The 26,585-nt window shown below is 40.2% G+C and overlaps 1 protein-coding gene across 3 annotated transcripts in view; it reads left to right on the forward strand.

Moving 5' to 3' along the window:
• The first annotated feature begins 5,893 nt into the window (after nucleotides 1-5,893).
• MAEA (macrophage erythroblast attacher) overlaps nucleotides 5,894-26,585 on the forward strand; it is a 41,400-nt gene continuing 20,708 nt past the window's right edge. Inside the window, exons 1-3 of one of the 3 annotated variants that reach the window (XM_009072147.1) lie at nucleotides 5,894-5,991; nucleotides 15,690-15,872; nucleotides 19,449-19,652. In XM_009072147.1, the coding sequence (XP_009070395.1) occupies nucleotides 15,765-15,872; nucleotides 19,449-19,652 (312 nt within the window). In that variant the 5' untranslated portion in view covers nucleotides 5,894-5,991; nucleotides 15,690-15,764. Of the gene's footprint in view, nucleotides 5,992-15,689; nucleotides 15,873-19,448; nucleotides 19,653-26,585 lie in introns of those variants that run through there. The other 2 variants (XM_009072220.1, XM_009072293.1) reach the window with 2 other exon arrangements.

The following is a 26,585-nucleotide window of genomic DNA, read 5'->3' on the forward strand; positions in this document are numbered from 1 at the left end:
ATCAGTGAGTTTTTGTTTTGCTGCTTATGTCTTAAGATCAGTTGTCAAGGTGCCAGCCATTTAAAAGGTAGGGAATATTTTGGACTAATTCTTTTATTTCTACAAGCATTCTTTTTCCCAAAAAAAATCTTAACAAAAATATACATAAGAGAATGGAATGTTGTTTGTAAAGTTAGGAAGCTAAATAGTAAGAGGGTGAGACACCCTCGTACTGAAACTCTTAATTTCCTAGCAAAGGTGATGTTTATTGATACTTCCCAGCACCCATTGAACTTCTGGGTTGTTCCTGTAATCTTCAATAGCATTTTTTGTTGTTTAAAAAACCTGCCAGAACAGTGTCTGTTCACATCTTTTGACTGTGTCCTCTGAAATGTTCTTAGCTGTGAGTCATGTATCAAAACATTTTAGTGGTGGAGGTGAAAAAGCAGCAGGGAGAAATGAACACTAAGGCTGAAGTCTACTAAAGTAAGTTGGTATCAAATCCCATTTTGTTCTTTAGGGGTCAGTTGCCTATAAGTCTCTGTGGGACTAAGGCTCTGTGAAGTTTTCTTTCCAGTTTATTCGTACACTGCGTAAAATCTGTATCACTTTTTGGTTTTGTTTTGTTCACCAACGCAGTAGCTCAGATATTTCTCTTGGAGCTCTGGACACTAGTGATTTTTCCTTATGTAAGTAAAATATAAAAGATTGCAGACTTGTATTTATATCCTTCCTGTTTCCTCCCTCTAGCTTCCTCATGCCAACATCACTAGATAATAGTTGTGTAATAGTTCTACATTTACAGTGTGTTCCACAGAGTGCTTTTCATGTGAAAGAGTGCTTCAAACTGCAGAAGGAAATCCCTGTTCCACAGCTAAATTGTGGTTGCTGCTGGAGTGGAAATGCTTCAGCCATTCTTCAGCAGTTCAGCTCAGGGGAAGTAAATAGACTTCTTCAGCTGAATCTAGGGAAGCTGTTTAAGGGTACAAAATAATACTTGAATATTCCCCCCTACTCCAGTCCCTTCTCAAGGACAAGAAGGTTGTCAGCTATTCTTCCCCCAAAGTGCTGTGGAATCTTTTTTCTTTTTTTTTTCCTAAGCATACTCATGGAGGATTCTGCTGGTCTCAGATGAGGCCATGGAACATGAAAGCTGACAATCTGAAACCGAATGAATGTGAACATTGTTATCCTGGTTCTTTGCTGAAACACTAATAAACAAGTGATGACAGGAGGCTGGATAATGCATCTACATCTTTAGGAGTGTGAATAGTAACTAAACTGAACTAGCAAGCTCTATGGAGTAAGACCCCAAAAGTGGAAGATGGAAGACCTGACAGCAGGGATGATGTCTTCTAAAAATGCTCTTGTCTGGGCTGTTTGTTGACAAACAGTTCAGGGTTAGCTGGACTGTAACTGCTTTAGAAACCAGCTGATGAACAGGAGAGCTGTAGAAGCACAGGATACTTGAGCACCTTCTCAGAGCCACTGTTTTTGATGCAGCTTTTGATGGCAGCTGTGGCAGGGGAAGTACTGGCAGCAGGTTTAATAAGATACTAATTTGTCATGGAAATGCAATGTTTGCCTGATTGTTAAGAGTGGAACATGCAGGAGAATGGGATTATATGAAGTGGGCATTGTTTCTATCCGAAGTCTGCAGAACAGCTGAGGTTAGAAAGGATCTGTGGAGTCAGTCTAGTCCAGCAGCCTATCCTCAAGGCAGGGTCAGCCAGAGCAGGTTCCTTGAGGTCATGTCCAGACTGTTCTCAGTTGCCTCCCAGGGTGGAGACTCCAGCCTCTCTAGGCAAACCTATTTCAGTGTTTGACTGCTGTCATGATATTTTAAAAAAGTAATCTTTTGTTTGCAAGAAATATTCTGTATTTCAATTTGTGCTTGTTGCCTATTGCACTTTTACTGGGCCCTGCTGAGAGTAGCAGGCTCCATCTTCTTTATCTGCCCCCATCAGGTATTCATACACATTAGTAAGGTTTCCCTTGAACCTTTTCTTCTCCAGGTTAAACAATCCCAGCTTGCTCAGCCTCTCTTCATATGTCAGGTGCTCCAGCCTGTTAGTAATTTCTGTGGCCTTCTCTTCACTCATTCCAGTGTGTCTGTTTCTCTTGTACTGGAGGCTCATAACTGGATACAGCACTTTAGGTGGGTCTAACCCCTAGTTAGAGGGGAAGTATCACCTTCCTTGACCCACTGGCAGTGTTTTTCCTAGCATAGCCCGAGGTGCTGGTCGTGGCCCTTGCTGCAAGGGCCCATTGCTGTCATGGGCAGCTTGCCCACCAGGACCCTCAGGTTCTCTTTTGCAAATCTACCTTCCAGGCCTTTGATCTTCAGCATGTCCTGGTGCAAGTGGTTGTTTCTTCCTGAGTGCAGGACTTGGCATTTCCCTTTGTTGAATTTTGAGGTTCTTGTTTGCCCTATGCTGTTGAGGTCTGTATGAATGGCACCACAACCACATGGCTCATTAACAGTTCCTTCTAGTTTTGTATCATCTGCAAACTGTGGAGGTGCACGCTGACCTGTCATCTAGGTCACTAATGAAGATGTCGTACAGTTGAGTTCTTTACCCACTGAAGCAGAAAAGGTGCAAGATTAATTTTCTGCGTAATTGGTTGTACTGCTTTATATTTTCCTATGTTAATAAGCTTCAATATAAGTTGGTTTTGAACACAGCTTTGTGCTGTGATACTACAAGTCAGTACTTCTGTCAGAACTTTGAACATGTAGCAGTAAAGGCTGTTCATGAAAGTGGTTCAGGCAGAACTTAAGAAGGACAGAAGTGACAACTTGTAACATCTAGTTCACTGTCAGTACATCAGTGTAAAAAATACATGTAACCATGATAGAGTCACAGAATTGTTTAGGTTGGAAGGGACCCTAAATGTTGTCTTGTCCCACCCCCTGGCCATTGGGAGGGAACCTTCCGCTAGAACAGGTTGCTCAAAGCTGCATCCAGCCTGGCCTTGAAGACTTCCAGGGATGGGGCAGCCACAGCTTCTCTGGACAACCTGTGCCAGTGTTTTACCACCCTCACAGGGAAGAATTTCTTCCTAATATCTAGTTTAAACCTACTTTCTTTCAGTTAGGAGCCAGTCCCCCTTGTCCTATCGCTATGTGCTGTTGTGAAAAGTCCCTCTCTAGGTCTCTTGTAGGCTCCAGATTGTTACCTGATTTGTGAAGTGCTTTTGAAGCAGAAGGTTGACTAAGTAAGCTAAGCCTGGACATCGGTAACAGTCAGCTCTGCATTAACTCATTGTGAACACTTACATGTCATGCTTAATCCATCTTCAGACCAGGTGCCATGACTCACCGAGCGCCGATGTCCATGCTGAACATTCTTTCTTGTGTTGAATAATCCACTTCCTGTTTTGACACATCATGTGCGTTTGTCAGCAAACAAGTGTGACATCTCTTGTGCTGCTGTTGTTCTTCTGGACTGGGCTCTGTGCTAAGGAACACCCTGTTCTAAGAAAAAGAAGTTTGACATTGCAAAGCAGCTGAAGTAGGAGTTGGCTCCTGTTGGTCTCTTTTCCACCCCTGCCCACTCACTGTAAAACATATTTTAAAGTGATTAATGAAGAAAACACAGTAAAAGGCAGTAAGTAACAGCATGGCTACAAGCTAGAGATGTTGCTTGGTTATCAGTGTTCCTTTGTGCCTGTAGGAAAATGCTTCAAGAAAGATAATTCTCAAGCATCTTACAGAAGATCTGCAGTTAGTATCTTCAAAGCAAATACTTCTGATGTTGCAATTCACAGTTGCAGCATACTTGATTTGTAGTGTTTTCACAGCACAGTGGCCTGTGATTTTGCAAGCTTGGGTTGTGTATGTTTTCTGGCATAGAAATAGTATGTATGGTAGATAGCATGTTGGGGTCTTTAAATGTTGGCGTAAAGCAAGAATAGCTGTGAAATGTTTGATTCTTTGCATAGGGAATGTTTTTCAAGAGTTGGGAAACAGGAGTAAAGATGAGCTTCAAACATTTGCTGGATATTATAATGGGAGGAAAATGGTTCAAGGCTTAGTGTGATAGGAGTAGAGCTCTTGCTGGATGTTATGGTTACCTAGTGTGAAACTAGGTAAAACTAAAGTAAAAGAGGTAATACACTTAGTAGCACTTTGGTCCATCATATACTCTGATGTGAGTCTGCTGATTTGAATCAATAATCGTTAATTATTTGTCTTAGCAGAAATGCTGTCACTTCAGCTGTAATGGATTATTTTGGGAGCAATCTGATTGGAAATGGGATCTTAGGCCTTAAGGCTCCAGCCAGGATCATGGTGTCTGGACTGTGCGAACACACACAAGGACGACAACCTCTTATATTTAAAGAGGTGGCACTGTGATTAAAATGAACAAATATTTGGAGAAGAAAGAAGGATCAAAACAAATGGAGAGACTGTCTCGGGACACAGACCTGCTCTGTGGCCTTAGCTTAGCAACTCAGGTGCCTCTTCGGACAGGAAGGAATGCTTAGCTTCTTGCTAGTAGTCCAGTATTTCTACCAGAAGAAGAAAAGCAGAGACGTTTCTTTTGAGGCAGGACTCCAGGATGACAGCTATAAACAAGTGTATTGAAAAGGATGACATTCCTAGGGTGGCTCTAGACAGGGCTCTGAAATGGCTGTCAACTTGAGGATGCAAGACAGTTTTCTATAACTGTAAAGTGCTTAATTTTGTTATAGGAAGCCTTGTTCAAAAGTTCATAAGGTATTCAGAAATAAGCTACTAGTGGTTTGTGTAAAAGGATAATATTCTGAAGGAGTTTTCTTGTTTCTGTTGAGTATATATGTGCGTGGCAGATGGGTAGTCCAAGAATTTTCACTGTAATTCTCTCCTGTATTGAAGTAGCAGCTTTGAATAATGTAACTATACTTTCTTTCTAGACACAGCTACTCTAGAATATACAGTACTGTCTTCCTGAGTTGAAAACTGGCTTGTTTTTAACCAGGGCAAACTAGTAGGATTTACACTTCAAAAACACTGTAACTGTTTTTAAAAAACTAATTTTTCATCCAAATTATTTGCAACTGCTTTTAGGCTTATGAAATTACTTTGTTTCGATATATATCTCTACAAGAGTTTATATTAATGCTTTCAGCTAAGTGAACTGAAATCTAGCTGTTCTTCTCAGCCTCTCATTCTGAAATATACTATTTCTCCTTTCTTTTAGCTTTCTTTTCCTTTCTGATATTTGCCTAGAACAAAGAAAGACTATCACTTTTGCAAGGAATTGGTAAGAGCTACTCAGCAGAAGAATTCAGTCTGTGAATAAGTGGAGATATCATTTACATTTTGGATGAGTTCAGTGACAAGTAATGATGCTGACTCTGTTCTGAAATAATCCAAGAGTCATAGAGGAAAAAATGAAGTATATAAAAATATAGAATTTCAGTAATTCTGCATGGAAATGCCTAATTGTTGTTGGTTTGAGGGGAAAATTGTCGATAGTTTGTTGTATCCTACCTCATTTTTCAGACAACATCATGTACACTACACGTCCTCTCCTCTGTTTTGTTGAAGGTGAACATGGTGATATAATTGAGTCTCAAGGACTTTGAGCTCAATGCTCAAAGGTGTTTCTTGTGGGGTTTACTTTTTCTCTTGACGCTGGTTGTTTATTAAAACTTTTTAGGAGATACTAAGTTTTTTCTTTCATGTCCTCAGACTTCCTCTTTCCTCTTGCCTGAAGTAGAGCTAAGTTGTCTTTGCTTCTAGTTTTTTGAAAGGCAATTGCATCACTGCACTTCTCTTTCTTTTCTCTACCTGTCTGTGGCTAGGCTTAATTTCATGTCAGGGCTCAATATGTGGCATTTGAAAAGCTTGTTTATACCTCAGAAAGTCTTCAACTGAATTGTCTTGGGGACCTGTAGATTCACACAAATCTCTGATGCTTTTCAGGTGTTATAAGCTAACACAGTTGAGGAGAGGAAGCACATCATTTTTCTGACCCTTGAAAGGAGAGCATAGCTCTGTAATGGTTCCCCCCAGCTAATCTGGTAGGACTCTTATTTTTATATTTCTTGAAACCTTTTTTTCTCCCCACTAGTTCTGTGACTTCATGTACTTGATAAGTTTTTTAAAAATCCATTTCAAATCCCTTTCTGTCCCTGATGAAAAGATACACAATGTAGATATTTGTTTTTAAAAAATCACATTTTGTATGGGAAGGAGTTACTTGCAGCTAGGAAACTGTAACACTGAGGAAGGATGATTCACAGACATCTGTAAAGTCAAGAAATCTAGTTAAAAGTTCCCCACACATGAGCTGGTACTGATGTCAAGCTAGACATGATTAGCTCCTTTTTTCCAAATACAGAATGAAATTGGATGCTCCTCTACAGAATTGCAAACTGATGTAAAAGATGCTTGTTTCTGTTGTCTATACTATTTGCTGGGAAAATTTGTTTTTAGAAAATAAACCTTTGAAAAATTCCTGTTAACGGGTGTCTGGGGAATGGTCTTACTTTCACCACTTAATAATTCTTCTTTGAGTTGTGGTGACTTTTTTGAGGTCTCATCTTTACTCTAGTTTCCAACAACCACATGATTGCTATGCAATCTGTTTTTTTACTGGGTGTTTTCCTGCTGCATCTGAACTAGTTTCCTCTATGCATTCACTGTGGCGTAGAAACTCTTCTTGATTAATGTTGTGGTCTGAAAGAGATTTCTTTGGGGTTTAGTTTCCTTTTTATTTGGAGTTCTTTAGGCTTGAAAGTACGTAAGTAAAGTAGGAAGCTAGCCGTGTATGTTACCAGATAAGTTTGAGAACTGGTGAGCTAAAGGCCTAGTGTAAGGCTGAACACTTGTGGGAGGATCAAGGCTTGCATTTTTGCTCAACTTTAATCATGAAAGAAACACAGTTTTCAGTATTGCTCTTAACCAGTTAGAAAAACCCATGGGCAGCATCAAGCTGGTGTTTGAAGTTTCAAACAGTGGCCATTACACTTTGGCCTAACATTGTATACCTTTAGAGGAGCAGAAATGTAGGATTTAATACTTTTTATAAAAGCTTATTTAGGTTGGGAAAAATCCCTTTCTTCTGTGTCCAGTACCAGATTTAGTAGCCAACCTGTGTGATGGAGCAAGATTGGTGTTAGGGTTCTGCTGGCATCTCTGCCAGCCCTGCTGGTATTCAGCTGTTTGAACAGCCTGGAAGTGAGTGAGTGCTGAGATGGAACAGTTTCCTTGATAATTGAGGTATTACAGATAGAGCCCAAGTGTGAAGCAGTGGAGAAGAATGAGAGACTGAATGTGTGTTAAAACAGATTACATTCAATATAGGCAAGTGTGGCACGATGCGGTTTTTAGGTGTGGTGGAAAGAAAATTAATCCCAGTCTTGTATAGACAAAAACTGAGTGGGAAATGATTATCATTGCTCAGTGGATTCTTGGGGTTATAGTGAATGTTACTGTGAGTGATCAGGTTAATATTGACAAACACAGGACAGAAGTGTTGAGAAAGGGAAGAATGGAGAACCTCATTATATAGCAAAAAAAATCCATAATTTCTTCTTCTCTGAAGTACTATCAGTTATTTCTTTTTTCTTCTCCCTTTCCTCATCCTGAAAAAGGATGTAGTAGAACTGGAAAATGCCTACAGAAGGGCAAGAATGATTAGAGATATGGAATGTCTCTTCAAAGAATGGTTTAGAAAGAGCTGCTTCCGTTTCAAGATACATGAGAAGTATGTGGGAGAGAGCGAGCATTCACTTTTTTGCTTCCAAAACAAGAACCAAAGGGTTTCAAATTAGGGTGTAGTAGTTGACAAGTCAAAACCAAAGAATATTTCTTCACGCAGTGTGAGGCTGTGAAATGTCTCACCACAGGATGTTGCAGTGCTAAAACTCAGGTCAACAACAACCAGCAGAGTTCATGGGTGAGAAATGCCCTGTGGTGTTTCTACTATTAAGCTGCCATCTCTGGTTCAAGAAGTCCAAAGAGATTGATTTGGATTAGGATCTTCATTTTCTTGCCTTTTTTTTTTCCAAGTGCCATCTCCTTTCTGGATGTTGTCAGAGAAAACGAGCGACAGAGGAGAGACTTTTGGTCTTACCTGGTATGGTCACTCGGATCTTCATGTGGAAGTGTATTTGGTGTTTAAATTAGCAATGGGGACCTATGATTCAGTCTCTTTAGAGAGTAATTGATAAAATTAAGGTAGGAAAATACCCTTGCAGACAGTGTAATTCAGGCTTCTGCTTGAATCTGGGCTAACTTCAATGTGAGTCTGAGTTGCTCAGCATCCTGCCTAATTTTGAAAGTTTTCAGGGCTGGAGATTTCATCACCTTTCTGGGCTGCTGTTCAGTGGTTACCAGCTCTCCTGGTTGAAATACTTTCATTATTTTATGCCCAGCTAGAATTTTCTTCAGGTCCAGTTGCCAACTCTGCCTCCTCCTTTTTTGCTCTGTAACTCAGAAAAGTCTGGCTGGCTCTTATCTCTGACCTTCACATTTAGGTAGTAGAAAGCTTCTATCAGATAGTGCCACTCCCAGCTCTCTGCAGCCTTCCCTTCTGCGAGTGAAACAAGCCTGCTGCTCTCAGCTTCTCTTGGATTTGTTATCCTCCAGCCAGCTCACCATCGTGTGGCAGCTTTCTGGACTCTTTCCAGTTTGTCAGCATCTCTTTAGTGGGAGGGGGGGAAGTGACCTGAAAACCAGACTCAGTATTCCAGATGAGTCTGCATGAGTGCTGAGCATGAACAATCACTCCTCTCAAGCTACTGCCTTTAGTCTTGCTAAGGCAGCCTGGTGTGTGGTTAACTTTCATTGCCACAAGGGTCTGTTGCTGATTCATGCCCAACCTGCTGTCCATCAAGACCTCTGCATCTTTTCCTGCAGAGGTGGTCCTAGCCAGTTGTTCCATAGCCTGTGCAAAAGGCTGGAGTGGTTTTGTGTCAGGTGCAGGGCTCTGTTTTTTTGCCTTTGCATTTCATGAATTTCTTGGTGTATTTCTCCAGCTTGTTTCTTCTGAATGGCAGCTTTGCCACCTGGTGTTGTCCAGCACTCCACCAGCTTGTTGTCCTCTGTGAGCTTTCTGGTTGTGTGCTCCATAGTGCAGATGGTTGAAGGCTGCCATGCCTGCAGTGAGGACTAGAGCAAACAGTCATAAGCTGAGATGGAAGATTCAGAATGGATGTTAGGAGATTTTTTTTCACTGTTAGAGTGGTCAGGCGCTGGAATAGGTTGCCTAGGTGTTTAAGAGGCATCTGAGTCTGGCACTGGAAGATAAGGTTTAGGGGTTACAGGAGATTGGCAGATTAATGGTTGGACTTGATGATCTTAGAGCTCTCTTCCAACCCTGACAATTCTATGAACATGACACACATGTTGAAGCTGATAACATTCCTTGGGAGTCAAGCAGTACTTGGAATTGGCCAGCAGGAAGCTTTTGAACCAGTGACCATTATTGTTAGAGCCTGGCTGTCCAGTCAGTCCCTGGCCTGTCTTGTATTCCAACCTTCATCCATGTCTCCCCAGTTTGCCTCCCACTATACCTTTGTAGCCAGTGTCAAAACCATCACTAATACTGGCATGAAAAGCTGCCAGCACACTCCTGCCGTCCCAAGGTAGTAATTTCATCACTGAAAGCAGTGTTGTCAAGCTTGATTTGCTTATGGCAGATCTGGGCTGTTTATTCCTAGTCGCCTTTATGAGCTTGGGAATGGTTTCCATATGAATTTTTGGTTTTCTGTAACTTTCCTAAGAACTGAGATGAGTCAGACTAGCCTGTAGTTTCCATGATCTTCCAAGTTCTCTTTTTGGAGTAGAGACAAGAAACTTGCCCCTTTCAGTCACGGACAACTTTCTTGGTTCACCATGATATTCTGGCAGTGGTAGCAGTTTTGCAGTATCTTCCATGAGCTCCTTCAATCCCTTCTGCTCCCATGTACCTGTGCATCTTCAGCTTGCTTTGGACTTCTTATGTGAGTAGCACCTTTCTCCCCAGAGTCAGTTGCTCACACGTGATAAGGAAGGCCTAGAAGACCTTACCAGTAAAGACAGAGAAGGCATTTAGAACTGAGACTTGGTCCTTTGTTGCTAGATCACAATTCAGTTCTGTAGATGCTTTTCATTTTCCTTATGCTGTTCATGTGTCTATAAGGCCCTTGTAATTAAGAGTTACTTATTTAAACTCTAGTTGAATGGAGTGGATGTGTACATTGGCCACGCTGGTAACAAGTGCTGGATTTTTAGCTGTGACTCAGAGTGCTTTTCCTCCATCGTGGCTGGAGGACTGTAACCTCTGCAAAGAAGACCTTGCCACAGTTCATGTTTCTTTTGTTACGTTGTACTTTCTCCCAAGCAGAGAGCCCTTCAGCAGTGTATGTATTCAGTTTGTTTGGAAGCCCCAGGTGCTTAATGAGTGAGTGACTGTGTCACAGAAGCTTTGAGAGTGCAAAAAGGCTAAAACTTCGCCACATTCTCAAAATGCCATTATGCTGCTTAATAGAATTCAAGGTGCTAAAACAAGCCTAAGTCCAGTCTGGTTGTCTGACTTCCACCTAAATGCCATTGAGGTAGCAAAGATTTTTTTTAAGCTTTCATCACTATAATTAATGAACTTCTGTGAGGGGGGAAAATAATTTGCATTCTCCTCTCCCATTTGATACTGTTAAGGGCTATAGATGGTATGTTCTTACCTCGTGTTCTAAAGCCAGTTTGCTGTGGCCCTGTAGAGTAAAGCATAGGCAGAGGTGAGAGCACTCTCAGCAGCTGTTTCTGTGTATCCAGTTTATGGATGGAATACTAAGTGTGTGGATGTAGATACATTAAGAAAACCTTAAGCAGAGAAGTTAATCTCATCAAAATGTTGATAATGAATGCAAATGCAAAATGAATACATTCTAAGTTGCTGTGTAAAGGATTGACTGGCTTAGAATCATAGAATGGTTTGGGTTGGAAGGGACCTTAAGGACCATATAGTTCCAACCTCCCTACCGTGGACAGGGACACCTTCCTCTAGACCAGGTTGCTCAAAGCCCCATCCAACCTGGCCTTGAACACTTCCAAGGATGGAGCATCCACAACCTCTCTGGGCAGCCTGTGCCAGTGCCTCACCACCTTCACAGTAGGGAGTTTCTTCCTTATCTAACCCTGCCCTCTGTCAGTTTGAAGCAATTCCCCCTTGTCCCATTGGTACATGCCCTTGTCCAAGGTCCCTCTCCAGCTCTCTTGGAACCCCTTTAGGTACTAGAAGGGGCTCCCTGCAGCCTTCGCTTCTCCAGGCCGAACAACCCTAACTCTCCCAGTCTGTATCCATAGCAGAGGTGCTCCAGCCCTTGGAGTATCTTCATGGTGTCCTCTGGACTCCCTATACTGGAGGTTCCAGGACACTGGACACAGGTTTGGTCTCAGGAGAGCACAGTAGAGGGGCAGAATCACTTCCCTCAGCTTGCTGGTCACACTTCCTTTGATGCAGCCTAGGATACAGTTGGCTTGATATTATTTTTATTCCTGTAAATACTTATTTACAGACTGATAATAAACACTTGGGAAGTGTATACAGTTTGCTACCCATCAGGATACAATATATGGAAGCATTTAATATGGGCTGGGTTTTTTCCAAGTGTTAATATGCATTCAAAAGACTCAAGAAAATGGAATCACTTAGTAAATAAGTGGCTTATTGAAAATTTCTTTTGATGAAAATATACTTAGTATTAAATTCACTATATTTAAGGGGATTACAAGTTAAATTTCATGTGGCCTGTGAAAAGAAAGATTCCCTACCTGCCCAGTTTGAACAGTCTTAGCCACTTCATGATTTTAGAACTATCAGTCCTGCTCTGGTACCTTATTCACATTCAAGGGCTGGAAGAGGACTGTGTTTGGGCTGAAGGCCAGATAGTTGTAATACAGTTGAGTTCCTAAGTGTAAGCTTAAAAACTGCCTCTGGTGCTTAGCTCTGCAGTTTTCTACTCCTGCTCAGCTGAACAACCAGGGTATAGCTCACATGGCAGTCCTTCCTCCTCTTCCACCAGTTCAAGCTTGTAGGCCCAGAAGGATTCTTTCCTTAGTCTTGTCTCCATGAGAGGTTGTTGGAGCATGTTCTGGGACAGCACACCAGAATTTTCTGGCTTTCTGAGACCAGAGTGAAGTAACTCCTGAAATGAAGGAAAGATTTGGTTCGGGTTAATCAGTTGTCTCTGCCTTTCTGTGAGCATTTACCACCTGCAAACAGTCATGCTAGAATGGCAGAAGCCTCCAGCCAAGCTGACTTTCTTTCACATCACAGTAAAATTTTCATCTTGGAAGAACTTGTCACTGTAATTTTACCCCTTGTGAAGCCTGTTCTAACTTCAGTCAAATTCCTTTTCACTAGATTTAAGTTTGACCTGTTTTAGTACTTGCTTAGGTTGAATAATGTGTCTGCAGCTGTGGAAGCTGATGAACAAAAGGGGCAGAATCTATTCAGTGACACTGGATTTAAATGTGCTGCCCACTAATATTTTACAACTCTCCTTTGTGTCCTCTTGTATGTTCACGGTATGAGCCATCTGGGTGTGGTTTTTCAACCTCTAACTAGTAGGACAAGTTGGTATTGTGCTTTCACAGAATATATTCTGGTCAGTACTTGCTGCTGATTCTTCTTTTTTCCTTAAGGTAGTACTTCCCTAGGCTGAGTTCTGTAGGTGGCTCTTGTCCTTAAGGAATAACTGTATAATTCAGGCTTGGTCCAGAGTGCTACTGGCAGGAATGATTCAAAGTCTCTAACAGGCTTGTAGCAACTAATGATATGTAAATTTTGCACCTGTCTCTTGATCTAAAAGTTTGGTGTTTACTGTTTTCTAACTATGGTACCTGAAAATTAAAGTGAACCATAATTAAGAATTTTTAGAATTACATTGTCCACAGATATTTTTTTATGTTCTCCTTCCATTTCCTTTCACTATTGGAGGAAAAAATACCAACTTTTTGGTACAGTGCTGTAACGTTTGAAGATTTCTGTGAAAAAGCAAAGCAGTGCTGGGGAACAGAATCTTGTGGAGCTGTAGGGTAACAAAAGAACCAGCAGATCAAGATGCAAAGTTGAGATAAAATGCAGCTCTGTAAGGAGTGTAGCAGTTGCCATTTCTAAGTTTTGGCATTCATGGAATCTAGTCCTGTAAAGTAAGTGTAACAGCTATACCTGGATACGACTTACAAATATACTCTCCTAAAAACTGCTGGCTCTATAGTGAGAAACAAGTGCCTGTGCAAATTATGAAGGTCTCTGGTAAAGAGTATTTACTGTCAGTTTCAATTATGCAAGTAATTTCATTGTACTGTTAAAGCAGTTTCCCTTGTTATGGCACACTAAAGTTATGTTTCACAATATTTTCACTTTTATTACTTTCAGAGTATACAGTTCAACTCATAGCCTCTTCCACACAGGATATTCACAGATTTTTTTTTTAGGGTAGGAGGCGGGAAAAGATAAAACAGTATTTAAAAACCTATTGCACCTAGACACATTCTAAATGATATATAATGATGCCAGCTGAAATTGAAAGTCTAATTCTTCTAAATGTCATGTGAACACAAACTGTGCCAGGAATCTGCAGGCTAAAGAGACAGAGCACAGGAAATGGGAGCTGTTGCTGCTCTTGTGTGCAGATAAGGAACTAGGGAAAAGGGAGATTAAACTGAGACTTTCTTCAGACTGACTCGATCTGTGTCCAGTTCAACAGACTGCTCAAAATTTAACAAAAGCACTTTCTGTAGTCAGAAAGATACCTCAAATCACTAGTAGCTTCTGAAAAGTCTTGTCTGATGTAGCTTTTCGGTGTGTCACGGAAAGCTGATTAGCAAAATACTTGCAGAGATGTTTTTCATTGAACAGTAAGAAAAATGCAGAGGGGGGAAGGGAAGAAATTGTCTTAAGGCTCTCTGGCATCAAGTCTTGGAAGAGTTGGAAATAAGTTTCCATGTTCAAAGGCATGAGATGTCAAAATAATGGATCCCCAAAACATTCATTCAGTTGTGCTCTAAAATATTTTTTTTCTTTTTTCTTTTGTGGAAATGGAGAAATAAGAGTTGAAGTTGGAATATGAGATGGCTATAGAGATTACTCAGTGGGTGTTGAAACCTATTAATTGTGATGGTTTATGTGGCTTGAGTGGGTGCAGTGCTTGGATTTTAGGGCAAGATGTATATGGGAAGTAATTGTTTTAGCTTGGTGCTTCCTGTGGCAAAGGCATTTGTTCAGGTCTTAGTTTGAGATGCCAAAAAACATTAAATAGATAATTTCAGTCTTCCTGAGAGGAAGGGGAGCCCTTTCATATCTTATCAGGAGTATCCTTGTGTTCCATTTCTGTTACAAATAAGAACAACCTATTGTGGGTCATGCACAGTCTTGGAAAGCAAGTGCTTTGGCTGATCTTCCTTACTCTGGACTAACTCTGTTCTCTAACAGGGAATCACAGTGATTATGTAGTAACCTCTTCGCCAGTAGAGCCCAAATGGATTGTGGACCCTGTGAATATTTTCTTGCGTGCAAGAGGAAAGTGGAGACCTTGATATAAATGATTAGAAGTTATATGCTTGAATGATTTGTAATCAAACATATGTGTGATATGTTCCAAACAGAACTCTGATTTGTGTTTCCTGTTTTACCTTTAACATGTATAATCAGATTGCTAGCTAAATTATGCCTTTGATTAATGGAAAAGCAATCAAAATTATTATATCTACCTGAAAGACATTCTCATGGGCTTTTTCAAGGTAAAAGATAGGGGTGAATTAAGTGTGGAACATGGAATGTTTTTAGCTCTAAAATTTCTGTTTCTGTGAAGTAATAGAACTTGCTGTCTGAATTGTTTATGCTGTCTCTGTAGTGGAAGCAACGTGACAGGAGCAGCTTAAGCTCTCCCTAAATTATTCAGTACCCTAAAATTTGACCAGGCTGTAGACTACTTCCATATATATGTCCTTAGTGGCCATCAGTAGCAGTTTTGGTAGGACTGTCCCATAAAGGTGTGGGACAAGTAGGACAGGAGGCCTCCAGGAGTGGTTGATATTTAAGCCCAGGGATGGAGCCTTAGAGGAATTTAATGAATTTAGCCATGCAGTGTAGGCTTTTTTTGCTAAAAGAAAATTTATGTGGAGTTTCTCTTAACATTCATATAGTCCTAGTGGAAGTAATATTCAAAAGTAGCCTTTTGTGGGCAGTAGTAGGTAAGAGACCTATTAGATTTCCTAAATAACTGTTGGTGTACTGTGTATAAATTTTTCAGTAGCCTATGTGCATTATACATGCTTTCCCAAAGGCAACTCTCTCTTCTTTAATGAATTCCTAAAGGAAAGAAATGTAAACTTAAAGTTGTGTTCTGAAGGGTGATCTCTTAGTTGCAGTTCAACTTGTAACTTTCCTTTCCTAGATACTCATTTGTCTTTGCTTTCTGTTGTCCCTGGGCTGTTTCCATCAGTGCTTGCTACAGCCAAAGCAGGATAGGTGAAACTGCTATCGGAAAAGAATCTGCAGCATTTATTTCCTGGCATTGTTTTCTCATAATCTTTGAAGTGTTAGCTCCTAGCTGAGAGGCCTTAATAAGGGCTTTGATATGGGAAGTCAAGTTCAATTCATGACCTTTAACGTCCTGGAACAGAGGTGTTCTTTGGACTGTATCAGATGAAATCATCAGTCTTTCTAAACTCTAGAGGACCTGACTTTTTAAATCTCGGAATTTCTAATGACTTGATATTTCTCATCTAGGTGCCATATGAAACACTGAACAAACGATTTCGAGCTGCACAAAAAAACATTGATCGAGAGACCAGCCACGTTACCATGGTGGTGGCAGAGCTGGAGAAGACGCTGAGCAGTTGTCCTGCTGTGGATTCAGTTGTTAGTCTCCTGGATGGAGTAGTTGAAAAACTCAGCGTTCTGAAACGCAAGGTAAGTGGTGTAATACCTCGGTTGCTTTGTCTTTGCAAAGTGAACTAGTTTGCTGCAGTGCTGTTTGCTTGGATTTTGTTTTCAAGATATATGTGTTACTGGTACTTGGAATGTACAGCAAAACACCAAAACTTAGTGTATCCTGCTTCACTGTGTGTATGAAACATGACTTGGTGTTCCATGACTAAGTATAACCAACTTCTGCTGAGAAGTAAAATTAATATGTATTTATAGTCCTGAACAGGAGTTTTGCTACCCACAGAAAAGAAATAGTAGTACAATTAATTGATTTGTATGAATTCCTGTTTGCCTAATGGAAAGGTTTGTGCAGTTGCATTAATTGATCACTTGAAGAGCAAAACAGGTAGAAGATGAAACTGAAAAATGTTTAAGTCCCAGTGCAGAGGTAGTTGTATGCAGTGTTGAGGCTTCTTTGCAGAAGAAGTTGTCCTGGATTGTTGCTTGAAATTTTTTTATAAGCACTGGACTTGCAAGTTGAAAGGTTCCTAGGGAATATTATTAAGAGCCTTTTAAGCAAAATTTGGCAGGATAACCTGCTTCTAGGTGTTAAGCTTGAACGAAATATTGACAGACTTTCATACCTTTACCACATTTTTCTTAGAAAAGAATGTATATGTTCTTCAAAAAAGAAGTATAAGCTATCCTTATTTTAGATTGGAATATAACTCATCCTGAGAGTCATCAGAACACTTGCTGGAAACAAATTTTGCAGAAAAATGAAAATAGCTTTGTCACCTGACTTTAGAGCAGTTCTACTCCAGAAGTAAATAGGTGAAACACAGTAGCAGAGTCATTTCATTAAATCTTAACTGAAATAACCAACAGATATAAATCTTGAGACAATATTAAGCGAAGCATTGAAATACCTTGGAGGTTTGTAACATGAAAATAACACTCTCATGTATGTTGATTTGGGGTTTTCTGCTTGAACAGGTTAGCTAGGTGCTGAAAAGCTGTTCTGCAAAATACTTCATAAATTAATTGCTCTTTTCATCTTTGGATTGTGAGACTTAGAGGTCTTGAAGGATATGTTTTCCTTACTCCCTGTTACTTACAGAAAGAAATAAGTGCTATTTCTGAAAGAGGTGTTGGATTTTGCTTGTAGGTGTGTAGTAATGATGTGGAGGAGTAAGTTATTTACTTGTTAAATCTTTGCTGACTGTGGGGGTGTGTCTGACGGCATTGCTGAATGTTTTGGGTGCAAACCTCCATTTTAGAGTAATTGCTCATTTGTTTTTGACTGCCAGAAAGACTCTGGGGAACCTTATAGCTGCTCAGAAAGAACAAAAGGCCAAAAAAATTTGTTTTACAGTAAAAGTCTTCTGAAATACAAAGGTCTTGTTTCTGCTCCAAACCCTCAACTCCCAACTGTCTTTTCTGTAATCTCTGCCCCGAGCAAAATGATTGTTTTCTTTAGGGCCTTTGGACCCATGTGGGATCTCTGTTTCCTCCTGTGTTTAGACAAGGATCTGATGAACTGCTGAGATGGCCCTAATAGAATTAGATGGTTCCTTTATTTAACACCTTACTCACTCTTAAAAGAGATCTTTCCAACGCAGCAGGTTTCTTAGGTTCTGAAAATGATCCTGGGGAAACCTAGGCCTTTGTGGTTTTCCTTTGTATCCTGTTTAATATGCTTGTTCCCTCAAGTTCTATTTATGTCCAGCAGGGCAAGTCCAGATAGACTTGTTTCAAAGGGTTTTGAAAAGGATCTGTAGCTTTTCTGAATGCACTAGACAGATCAAAAAAACAGCAAGAGCTGTAGAAGTCCAGATACAAAACCATGTAAGGAGAGCCCTTTGGAATGAGAAAGGGTCTAACCTTTGTGCCTGGTTGCCTTGAATTCTCTTGGTTGTATACAGGAAATTTCTCAAGGATTCCTTCACATCTGATAATACTGCTGACATCTATAAAGTGAAAGTGAGTTTTGGCTTGAGTTAGTGTTTGCTTGCTGAATAGGAAAAGACTCAGCTTAGAACTTAAACAAAATACTTGTCTCCAAACTGTGTGTTACAAAATAAAGCTAAATTCAGTTACAGAAGTAACTCAGACTTCAGTAATAAAAATAACTCAAGCTGCAGATGTTTATATGAATTTTAGTAGAAGACTCTTGTGTAGTGACTAGGGGTTGAGATAGTTGAATTTGGTATCAAGGGCCAGGCTTAACTGGGGCAAATGCTTGGTAGGCTTTTCTTGCACAAGTTTTCTTATTTCACTTTACTTTTCAAATGCTGATCTTTCTAGAAGTCTCTATATGAGCAGGCATGGTGTAAACACAATTAGAACCAACCTGTGCTTTCAGAGCTGGAGCTCTTGTCTAAGGGTGTTACTGTAGCCTGAATAGCTTGAGCACTGGGAAGGTCACCATGTCAGTCAGCACAGAGTGATACATGGGCTGCCGAAAGCCTGCACAGGTTCCTTGGGCTGTGCTTGGTTGGCAGACCTGCATGTACCTTCCTGCTGCCAGAGCTCTGCAGTTTTGCAAACTCAAACCAGTGAGTTTAAAGTCACCACAAGGCAGCCCAACCTGAAATTGCATCACTAGTGATACACTGCAGATGGGAAAGGCCCGAACCATTGTCTGCTGGTTTGCTTTTTCCTCAGTAAGCATCTAAAGGTACTGCAAGCTTTCTGGAGTTGTGCAGCCTGGCGTGACCCACAGCTGCCACATGCTGTGTACTGAGTCAGCAGGCTTGGAATGACGAGATGTCTGTCATGAAATTGCTTGGTAAAATTGGCAGCATAACTAATCAGCCATGTTCCTTTAAGGCTGAAGGTAACCTAGTATGACCTGAGGGGGTTTTTTTTAGTTAAAAAAAATACTGTGGAGATACCTTGGGTTGTGTGTTTTGTGCTGGGTATGCCAGTATGTTGGTTTTAAGAAGTCATTCTGCTTCCTCTGGACAAATTTATTTTCCTAAGTAAGACTCCTTAACAGTAGATTCATGTTTCCACGGTAGCAGAGATAAGTAAAATCGTACCAGTTTAACAAAAGTGATGATTTTTGAAAAACTAAGGTGCTTGCATTGAAGGTGCCAAGAGGCCTACTGTTTGTATAATTTTCATTATTGCATGACTGATTAAAACGGCTCCAGTGTGTTAGAAGTAATGTGGGTTTACTGTGCATCACTCCCCAGTAGAACTAATTCACTAGGACAGCTGCTGGAGGAAGAAGCCGTGCATAGGTTAGAGGTGGAAATTTTGCTTTTCTGCTGTTTGGACCAGATGACTGCAAACCCTCACAAAGCTCTTTGCAGGCTATTACAGCAGTTGCTGCTGTAGTTGATACGTTGCTGGGTTTGAATGAAATGCAAATTAAACAGAAAAATGTATATATTCATAACTTCAAAAAAGTAAAATTATTTCTATGCAAGAATATCTCAGAGCTGGACCCTCCGCACTGAAACTTGGGCACTGCCAAAAGAAACGTGCAAGACACACTATGGGGGGTAACTGTATGCCATGTAAAGAATGCTCACAAACAGTTCTTACTGTATTTGGTGTTAAAAGGAGATGGACAATGTATAGCTCTTACTGTTGATTTTTACTTTTTAGGCAGTTGAATCAATCCAGGCTGAAGATGAAAGCGCAAAGCTCTGCAAACGTAGGATTGAGCACCTGAAAGAGCACAGTAGTGACCAGCCAGCTGCTGCCAACATGTGGAAGAAGAAACGTATGGATCGTATGATGGTGGAACACCTTTTACGCTGCGGCTACTACAACACAGCTGTAAAACTAGCCAGACAAAGTGGGATTGAGGTTGGTGGCAATGTGAACTAACTAACAAAATGGTAGTAAAGAGGAAGTTGACAAAACCAAGCTGCTTTAGCATTGCAGCAGTTATTTTTATTTATTATTGTTAAACTAATGATATTGATAAAGTAATGTTTATCTGTTCATCTTTTTAGGCTTGAGTTTGTTCTCCTTACTTGGCATGAATTGTATTTGAATAGATTAAGTCAAAAATGAAGGCATAATTTTTAGTCATAAATTAAGTGCTTTTAGATAAACACCTTGCTCTATTAAAACTTAGATTAATTCTCAAATGTCATACAGGATTTCTTGTCAGAGACCTTTAGGCTGCTGATTAAGCAGTTGGTAGAGCTTCCCATCTGTCTAGCCACATTCAGATGATACGTGTAGGTGACCAGACTGAGCAGAGCAGCATATGCTGATTTCAGGAACAACTGTTCTATTGTATCATCCTACTGTTTAATGCTTCAAGAGGAAAGGTGAGTCTTACTTGGGAAAATAAGTTATGATAGAATTTGGGGGTTTTAGTAGCCAGTATGTCTTGCATGGTCCACAGAAACATTTTGCTAGTTTATTTCACTGTTTTGTGATTGCTGCTTTCCCTGTTGATGGTTACCTAGTTGGTTTTGCTTTGATCTCACAGTGGCTTATGAAGTGTTTGGAGTTTTTGTACTTTGGTGTAGCTTCTTTATGCAGAGCAGTGAATCCACACTGTGGTCCTCATACAGCCCCAGGAACATGAAAAGTGGTTCTTTAAGAATATACTGGTTTTGAGATGTTTTGCTAATTTTAGGTAGCATTTGCTATTTGATCCTCAGTGATCCTTGAATCTTCAGTTCTTTTGATATTCCTGATTCCAGGAAGTATGCAACTCTTCTGGTTAAATCTTTCTCCTATAAAGATGCTGAGAGTTGAGTTGTATTATGTAACTTATGTACTTTGCCTTTCTCAGGTGGTGTAGTTGAACACATCTCTCTAAGCTAGTTGAGGGGAAAGAGATTTTTGTTATTGAGGTCAAATTAGAGCATATGTACTTGTCCTTTGTCTTGTAACACGAGTGTATCTGTCACATGTCTCTGTTATTCCTTGGCTGCTGTACTGGTCTGATCCTGTTCAACCAGCAGCGATTTCAGTACATGCCAAATAGGAAACAGCATCTAGAGGTTGAATGGAAGGGAGAGGGGAAGTGGGTGACAAAGTATTAATAGGAAATAGTCCTGAAGAAATCCACTGAAGAGGCTGCCGTGCCTCACTAAAGAAATAGCCCATGAATGAGAGTCAAAAAAACCCAAGGCAATTATGCTAGGATAATTGCAGCTGAATGGGCAGCAGCTCTTCAGTTCTGGTGGATGTTTCCCTCTGTTTTGGGCAGGAGCTCATCTCTGCTGAGTCATCATGTTACTGCACTTACTAGGTTTGCTGAAAAAGCACTATGGAAATCTTTTCACTTTCATAGCAAATTCTATTGTGCCTGATTAAGTAATGCTCAGCTTTGGTTTAGGCATGAGCATGGAAGTCTGTCATGATACTTTGTACCACATAGTCTTGCAGTGTATTGCGCTTGTGAAGCCTTAAAGCTTTTCATTCTGTTTGCTGAATAGAAAATTGTGGTTAAAAAAAAAGTTTTAAATTACATTATTTAACTTCTGCCTTCAAACCTAAATATTTTTATTTATATATTATATATATCATATATATTGTGCACTTTTATTTGCATCCAAGTAACTTGAATAACACAGAACACAGTTGCATGCTGAATGCAGTGAGGCCATATTTCTTCCAGTTTGCTCAGAATATGCATTTTAGTCAGCACTGAAGTTTACATTTTGGCTTAGTGCTAAGGCTTCCCTCAGTCTCTCAGCTTTGCACTCAGTCTCCCTTACTGTATGGTGATCCTCATTGTGAACAGCTTTTACAGTGTAACATAATGTGGTTTTGCTGCTTTAGTAAGACAACTCTGTTTCTTTTTGTTCCTTTCTTAGTGAAGGATGTGAGCAGTGAAACATTCTCTAATGCTCAATAATGTAACTTTGCTGGAGAGATTACAAAATCTCGTGGTATTCTCTCATCCAAAGTCATCTTTGTTTACTCTGGTCTCAGCTGTACTTCAAATCAACAATCCCACCACCAGTCTTGTCTTGATATGTCAAGACAATATTATTACTGCTGGGTAGAAACTGTACCCTAAGTAGGAACCTGAAGAAAGGTGGTGCTTTTGTTCAGTTTGTCCAGCAGCCAGAGGCTGGTGGGCAAGTTGAGCATGACCCAGCAGTGCTCTCTTTTGGCAGACAGCTCTGGGTTGCACTGGGATGATCCAGCCCCTCTACTCAACACTGGTTAGACCCATCTACAGTGCTGTATCTAGTTCAGGGCCCCCCAGCAGGCACACGGTGGGTGTGGAGTGTCCCTGTACTTGGAGATGCTCAAAACCAGATTGGGCTGGAAAAGATCCTAAGTAGTAATCTCTTGTAGATTTTGACCAGGGGGATGTCACAACTTCCAGAGGTCTTAACCTCAACTGCTCTGTGATTCTAGTCATATGACTGGAGGCCAAATGGCTGAAGTGCCCTTTGCCACTATTCGGGAATGCCAAGGGAAGCAGCTTTTTGTATTTCAGTTGTAGCTTGTGTATCCTGGGTTAAACATCTCTCAGTAGCTGTTAGACCAGTCTTGGGAGCAAGTCTCAGCCTGCTTGTTCTAAGTTTCTTGTGTGGCTTCTGAATGCAAAGAGCCCTTCAGGGCTGCTAAGGTGCTTGATGGGCAGCAGCAGTTCAGAAGGCTCTGCTTCAGTGACCAAAAGCAAACCATTAAATTATCCCTGTGTTTGAGCAAACTGTTTGCTGTATATTAGTGGCAGAGACTGACTGTGCACCACAGTGTCCAAGTCTAGTAGTTTTTGATCAGCTGTGACAAATTCTAGGCTGTTTTCTAAATTAATTACCTTCATAGGAATGGTAGTTTATGCAATCTTGTAATAGAAGATAAGCGCTTAAACACCATGCTTATAAACTAGGAAGCAAACAGAATGAAAATAAATGCTGGGTGTGAAAAATTATGGGGAATTTAAATATCAGAGTTATGAACTAGTTGAAGTAAAGGAATAACTTAGGGCATGCAGCATATATATACAGCATAATGTTACATGGCCATGTAAGAAACTCCAAACATGTGATGTGTGTGATATGTCTTTAAAGATCAGTAATGCTGCTTGGGGAAAGTAAACCAAAATGTGAGTAATATCAAAATGAAAGCTGACAGTCAAGGACCGAAATGTCATGTTTGTGCCAAAGTAAATATGGGGTGGAGGGAATTGTAAGTGTGAACTGGTTGGTTGTTTTTTGCTGCTTTTTTTTATGTCTTCTGGCTCCCTAATGATGTGAAAAACACTTTGGGTTTAAGATAGAAACTGAATGTTAAGTTTTTGTTACTGCACACAAATGAAGCTCATCAGTAAGTATCAGCTTGTTACACTTAATAATGATCTTATTTTGATTCCATTATGACCTTGGAATGCCACACTAATATAAACATGCATATTTTCATCTGCAGTTTCATATATTCAGCTAGCTGGCAAGGTGGTCTGTTAACTTCAACTTTGTATTCCATGTTCTGCTGCACAAAATGTAATCTCATTTCTGTGCCCTTAATTGATATGCAAATAGAGTTTTGCAAAGTGTTCCAGTAGGAAGTTGATTTGTGTTTGTAGATAACTTTATAATTAGGTTAAGTATGCAATGCTTTGTTTGCTGTTTCTAGGGGTGGTGGGTTTTAAAATGTCATGGTCTCTTCTACTCCCTTTCTTAATAGGTGTGGAAGAAAATAAGCATGTAACATGTCCTTACTTAATTATGTCCTTTGCTTAATTAGGTAGAGCTGTAGTGATTTTTGCCTGTAGGATGGAAAACAAACCCAGATCCTGAGGCTGCCAGTCTCTTGTCATGTGCTGTAAATCCTCTTTCTGTCTTAGTTTATTTTAGTAAAAGAATGTATCTCCTTGCCTTAAAGCTCATGCTATGCAACAGCTGTACAAGTGGCAGTGCTTTTCTATGAAGAACAGCATGAATTCAAACCAAGTTTCAGTGTTCTGGGGCTGGGAGCAAACGATTTAGAAATCTATAAACTATAGAGGGATAGAAGAACTGCTACACTCCTGAGGAGGGTGGGTGGTGGCACTGTAAGGTTGCAGTTGAACACCTGAGTTAAAATAACTCTTCAGTAGCATAAAACTGGTTAATTTGACTTTGCATCAGGGAATGTGCATACCAATTCAAGATCAGTAATTAAGTAGGTGCATCATTCTTCAAAGATACTTAGCTAGCCATTTGCATTAATACCCCAGTCTGCTTTTTGCTTTTGAGAATTGAGGCGAGGGGAGGAACCCTGAGTATTCCATTGACTTCAAAAGTTTTGTCTGGACATATGACCATTGCAAACATTTGATCTGTATTAGAAAGGCTTCTTGACAGTTTGAGCAGTATTGAACCAGTTGACAGCAGTCCCAAAAAGATGAAGTGGGAGATCCAATCTCTGGGTTTTGTCAATCATTTCCTTCTTGAGCAGAACTTGTAAATCTGTGGTAACAGTTATTCCCTGAAGGATATCAAAACAGGGCAGTTATTGCAAAGCCATTCTGAAAATATTTCATTATCTTTCAAACTAGTAAATACATTTATTTAAGAAAATTAATTTAGCTTAAATGAAATAAATAGTAGTCACTGAAAAGCTGATTATCTTCTGTTTTCCCTCTCTCCAATCTGGTCCAGATCCTCTTCACTACTGCATAAATTCAGCTTCAGTTTTCATAGATGGGAAACCATTTTGAAGGGATTAACCTAACTAAAAACAATGCCTGCAACAAATTCAAGGGTGTTCCACTGTCTTAATTTTATCATGGAAAGCCATGAAATCTTATCTGATATCCTGTGGGGTAAGAGAAGCTTGAATTCTTCAAGTCAAGCTTCATGGCTTTTAGCCAACTATCTGATCTCGTTTGTCCTGTTCTACATCAATGTTCCTTTTTCAATCCCAAAGTTCAATATTCTTTCCTTTCTTTGTAAAAGTGTTCCTTGGCACTGTGATATGAGTCCTTCAGCTGAGACCTCTGTAGAATACTGTAGAGTGATTTCTGTTATGGGGCAAAATCTTACTGAAGCTTCTGGTTTTGAAGTAATGCATTCCCTGAGTAACTGTTTCTGCCTTATGGCTCTCAAAAATGGGAGATGGAAAATGACCTGCACATATGAGCATCACAATTAGGAGCAGTGTTGAGTCCTATGTGAAAAAGTTAAAAGCTGAATCAACGCTTCTGTTAACGATCATACCAGTGTATCCCTAGAAATCTTCCTTTTAAAGACACATAGCCCAAGAATGGCTTGTAGGCAAACACACAAATATGTATTACAGTAAATAATCAAAACAAGTTTATATTAATAACAATTCAATTTTAAACAGGTAAATAATGTTCAGCATAATGCTTGAATGTATCGCTTGCTTTGCTGTCATGCAGAGCATAGCCAAGCTGGCTTTGCAAATGTGGGCTGAATGGCACAAGGTGTCTTTTGTCAGGAGCTATTTGTGTCCCTCTCCTGTGACTTGCTGTTCCCACACTGGAGGTGTTAGAGGAACACTACATATGAAGGAGCCTCTAAACTGGCATGACTGATTTAAAGGTACCAAGATGTCAACTTGTGCCTCTCAGAGTTACCTTGCAGTACCAGGCTGTAAAGAGCAACTCGGAAACTCCTTTAAATGTGTTTTGGCTGTTCCTAGCGTAGGCATGGCAACTTTGACTAGATTGGTATAATGAATGTCTGGGTGTGTTCATCTGAATTTCAAAGCACTGTAATTCCTGCACAGCCTTACATCTGCAGTTTGTCTCGAGCATCTTGAGGAATTCAAATTATGTAAATGCAAAATAGTCGAGATTGAAGCAGAATAACAAACTTTGCCATTACAAATCATTTGACACTTCAAAAGCCAACAACATGAAGTGTGCTGTGATGTTGAACATCTTATTTTTTCAGTCCTTTTAGACTAAGTGGGTTACCTGTAGTGTATCATAACTGAGCTAATTTATTACAAAATACTTAGTCTGGAAGGGTAGTGATGCAAGAAGTACTTGAATTGAAATTCTGTCTAAACAGGGAATGGTGTTATCACCTGGAGATTGCCAGAGTATATAAGAGGTTTGGCTTCAGTTGTGCCTCTTCTTACTGTACATTCCTCCTGCCAGACATTCCTTCATGGTGTACATGTTCCTTTACATTTAACACTTGCTACTACTCCAGATGACAGGGTTAACTTTTTGTCAGAGAACGTAGCTGCTAAGACAGACTGATCCTGTGGGGACAAAAGCTGCAGGGCTTGTGCTCCTCTGGCAAAGGACTGGGTGCTTTTCCTCTGCTGGAAGAGGCTATGGCAGAAAATGAGGCACATTTTTCTGCCCAATGGTGCATCTTAAGCTCTAGAAGCTTTGTCACAGTACTCTAGCATAGTCATTTATTACTGTACTTAGCGTGGTATAATGTGCTGCTGGATAAGGTGCAGCCATTTGCTGAGCTACAAAAATTGCTGAGGCAGGAGTAGAGGATGCATTGGGAAAACAGCTTGTTAATAACCAGTCTAAGTGCTCACTTCAGCTGTGAGGCTCTACCAAACAGCTTATGTGCATGAGCAAAAGGAGTGGGATGAAACATGCCCTTTTGTTTGGCTCTGGTGCAGTCGATACCAGAATATCCATAGCTTTGGTGACCACACCTTAGGAAAAACTGGAGGGAGAAGATGGCTGGAAAATGTAAGGGGTAGGTGCTTTTGCTAGGTATGACAACAGAAGTCATATACCAAGGAGTTTCAGAGTCTAGTGCAAAAAGGCTTAGGGAAGAAGCAATGTGGAGAATGTGAAGTCTGAAAAATTGAAATTTGAAACTAGACACAAGGTTA

This window comes from Acanthisitta chloris, unplaced genomic scaffold, assembly GCF_000695815.1.
Source record: "Acanthisitta chloris isolate BGI_N310 unplaced genomic scaffold, ASM69581v1 scaffold5070, whole genome shotgun sequence".
Classification (NCBI taxonomy): Eukaryota; Metazoa; Chordata; class Aves; order Passeriformes; family Acanthisittidae; genus Acanthisitta; species Acanthisitta chloris.